Source organism: Aplysia californica, unplaced genomic scaffold, assembly GCF_000002075.1.
Source record: "Aplysia californica isolate F4 #8 unplaced genomic scaffold, AplCal3.0 scaffold00027, whole genome shotgun sequence".
Taxonomy (NCBI): domain Eukaryota; kingdom Metazoa; phylum Mollusca; class Gastropoda; order Aplysiida; family Aplysiidae; genus Aplysia; species Aplysia californica.
Genome location: NW_004797297.1, coordinates 1,829,029 through 1,833,062, shown reverse-complemented (window position 1 = coordinate 1,833,062; position 4,034 = coordinate 1,829,029). Strand labels below are relative to the sequence as shown.

The 4,034-nt window shown below is 38.9% G+C and overlaps 1 protein-coding gene across 1 annotated transcript in view; it reads right to left on the bottom strand.

The window, feature by feature from the left end:
- The window catches only part of LOC101856155, a 9,217-nt gene that overhangs the window by 3,555 nt on the left and 1,628 nt on the right, over positions 1–4,034 (bottom strand). Inside the window, exons 2-3 of the mRNA XM_005091249.3 lie at positions 2,310–2,457; positions 227–294 (exon numbers count right to left, since the gene is read on the bottom strand). Of these exons, the coding sequence (XP_005091306.1) occupies positions 227–294; positions 2,310–2,457 (216 nt within the window). The remainder of the gene's footprint in view (positions 1–226; positions 295–2,309; positions 2,458–4,034) is intronic.

Here is a 4,034-nt window from a genome sequence, read left to right as displayed (position 1 = left end):
GGGGGGTGACTTCAATCTTTGTGGGCAAAAATATCTGAAAAATGAATGTGAACATGATAAGTATATGAGCAACCTCCTCCACATTGATCTATCTTATAAAAACAGCATGACAGGCATCAGACTTAGAAAGGCATGGCATGCAATCTTTACAGTATAGTCGATACTCATGGTTGAGCAAGTAAATAGGCATACACTGACAAGCACGTCTGCAAGTTGACTTACTTACCAATATAAGAGTAATCTGGCAATTCTACAAGCTGTGTGTTTCTGTGTTTAAGAGTTTTCTCGTGGTCTCTGCGGAGAACAAAAATTGTAGTGCAAACCAGTTGAATCAACACAGTAAAAATAACAGTTACACTATGATTTATAATACAGAAGTATAAACTGGTGACTCTGCTGGGAATAATGCTCAGCTGCAGCTGATTTTTCCTTTTCACAGCACGGCCTTTTTGACTTTAAGTGTTCTTCTTTTAGGCAATCCTGGTATAACTGAGAAGTTTCGGGAGATTTCATAAATATGCAAACGAACCAGAGTTTCAGCAGTTTAAGACTGTGACTAGATCTGAGAAATAGTAAAACAATACATTTTTGACACTCATACAGAGAAAAAAAAAGCTTCTCAAAGGTGTTAGTTGAGTACACTCCGGAAACAAAATTCTTCCCATAGATAAAAAACAAAACAAATTCCAAACCTCCTCTTTAAAAAAAAAAGAAATTTCCAACTACTGGTGAAAGAAAATCAAACATTTAACCACAAACCATTAACAGCTAAATGTAACAGATATTCTGCACTATCTCTCCTGCAAGTAATATATTGACACATGGCGAACGTGGAACAGACTTCAACAGAAAACTAGCCCTCCCTTGGTCGAAGAAAGACCATCATCTCCCGCAGAATCGACAAACTTGTGATAATTAAAGTTCCAGGTACATGGCAGTCTTTCCTTTCTCTGAAACAAAATTTTCTCCTGCTGAAACTAAAAATCCATAACACTGACAGGAGTATGCAGGAAATCATGGATTCTTGTGGATCCTTCTGCTCTAACCATATTGCAGATATCTACTGGCCATGAATGAACCAACTTACTGCAAGTAGCTCCACTTCTTATCAACAATTACAACATTGTGGTCAAGTATTAGACGATACATGGTCACACAGGAGTAAAAGGAAACAAGACAGCAGGCAACCTGGCTAAGGGTGATGCATGCCTTCCGCAACCCGAATACCCCGAGACACATGATATGGCTTTCCAGACGGTAAGATCAAACTGTAAAAAGCAATGCCTGAAGTACAAGGCAACAAGCACCACAAGTACTAGTACTTCTTTTATATTTCATTTGAGGTCTTTAATGTCAAGAGGATTAAAAATAATTATTTCTGCATCACTAATTAGAAAAAACAGAGAAGTCTCCTTAAACAGAACATGGTTGATCTGAAAAAGTGGTAGACCAAAAGAAAAGAAAATCCTAGATTTTGCTCTTCTGTTTGAGCACCCTCTCTAAACCAAAAAAAATCCTGTGGTCCCGCAGATCAGTTTAAGTGAACTCCACTACGTTCATTCATTATATCACTTAAAATAGAACACTGTTGCTAGAAAAATTACCTTGCTTTACAACAGTGTTGTCTAACTCAAATAGCTCAAGGGGCCAAAGTCAAAATACTCTTAAGGTTGCAGGCCAAACTAAATAAACAAAGGAAAACTAAATCTTATTTAAATTTAAACAATGATATGAATAAAAATAGATAAAAAGTTAAAATAAAAATAATAACAAATCAATGCATGCCAATTTTTTTATGCCAATTTGTCAGAGCAGGATGTGTGTATGACATATTTTCTTGGCAACAAATTTGTTTATGTCTGGAATGAAGTTCTGTGTTATGGAGATTCTTAGGATGGACTCCTAAAATTCTCTCGTGGGCACAATATAAGTGTTAGCCGGGCTGGATGCAGCCAATAGGCCTAGAATGTGACACCTGCATTTTACAGGGTGACTAAAATCATTGGAATTACGCATGTTTCTTGTGGCAGCAATATAATCCATAAGTTCACTTCATGAGCTTTAATAAAATGAGAGATTTTGTTTGTTTTTGTACAATTTCACAGACAGGAGAAGAGAGAAAAGAAAAAGAGCAAGGAAATGATGAGGTAAATATAACAAAAACCGTAGAGCATTGATACTTCCGAGGGCAGTCTTTCCAACACAGGGGTTATCCCTTGAGCCGGTATGCATTGGATATATATATTCATTAGCCTCCCTCCCTTTTGCAATTATGAATTATAATTATATATATAATTTATGTTACTCACCTATAATGAAGATGCTGCATAATATCTCTATCTTTCCTACGATCTACTTTCAGATGGCTGGAAGTGTGCAGCCTACAGTCAGCAGCAGACAGCCACTTTAAGCTTGACGATGATATAAGCTGACATATTCCAGGCCGATACAAAACACCTAGGAAATGAAACGACAAATTTAATCATGATTACTCAAAATATGACCTCAACCTCTGAAACTGGCTTACTTAAACCGGCAGTGGATGCTCTGTCTAAATGAAGCTTGAGTGCCGTGAACGTAGCTTCAACAGTGCCTGCAAACTGCATTCAGGGCGCCGTGAACGTAGCCTGCCAACTAGTCCTACATGTAAGCACGGTGGGTCCACCAAAGTTCAATCCGGTCAAAATAAATTTTTCTTACAAAAAAATATTACATATAGATCCACTGGCTAATGTGGTAAGGTTCACAGTAAAATTGAAGATTAGCAGACCACCTACCAGGAATACTTTTTTGGGGGGGCCACCACTATTCTCACCCGGAGTGAGAAAAGTGCAGGCGAGTCTTGTGGCTATTCTCACCGGGTGCGCGTTCACCAAATTTTGCGTCAACCCTAAACCACAGAATTCTACACTGTGACAGAAAAATTGTAGAATTCTGTGCCGTGAGCCAAGAGGACGCTGAAACTTTCCGAAATCACAAATTTTTTTTTCACATGAAGGATTTTAGTTTTGTACACACACAAAAAATAGTGACAAGTGCACACTCAGCCCATGCTGTCGGCGATGAAATCTAGATCTAAAGTTAGAAAGTCTGGTACTGCGATATATCGCAAGCAATCTTTTGTGGATATCTCTGGAAGTTTCAGGGGGATCTTCATGATTTTTTTCACCTGAAGAGTTAGAAAGAACTCCTCTATACGGTGTAGCCACCATACAAAACCCACCAGTTTAAAATTCCTGTTGTGGTGGTGTTTGTTTGGTAACGTGTCTGTTTAGGTGCAACATGGGCTGGTTGAGTGTGCAATAGTACCATGTTTACAGTTTGGTGGATTAGCAGCAATGAAGAAATATGGACCAAAAAAGACTAGTTTTCTCATTGGCAAATGCATTTTGTAATAATACAGGGAAAATATCATAGAACAATCAAAATTAGAACAGCCCATAAACACGTCTATCATATTACGCAGTGACATAACACACACACACACACACACAGCTGGCTTGCTATTTATATGAAGGAAAAAAAGTGTCTGCTCTCTCAGTTTTTAAGAACTCCACCGACGCAGTTTTTACAATAAAAGTAGGCCTTCGATAAAAGTAAGTCTTCATTCATCCTGGCAATGGCATCAGATGGCAAGCCGGAGCTGGTAGAGTGAAACCAGGCATCACAGAGGTCACTCTGGATCCATTTTGTGTCACCCTCCTCCTCGTTGCACTGCTTGCATCTCCTCTCATCAACACCAAGCTCCACGTCATTATCACTTTTCAATACCATACCTTCTTTTTCCCTGCTACTTTCCATTCCCCTCATTCATGCTATTACTATTTAGCAGTCTCTCCAATTGCTTCCTCTCCTGTGCCTCCTTTTTCTCCTGTTTCTTTGTCTCTCGCTCAACTCTAGCTCTTTCCTGACGCTCCATCTCCTGCTCTCTCCTTGCTTTTGCTTCCTCTTGATCTTTTTTCCTTCCGTCTTTCATCTTTCTGCATCCTGGCCTTGTCTTTCTTTTCTTGCTAGAAGTTCCTGTACTGATCTGA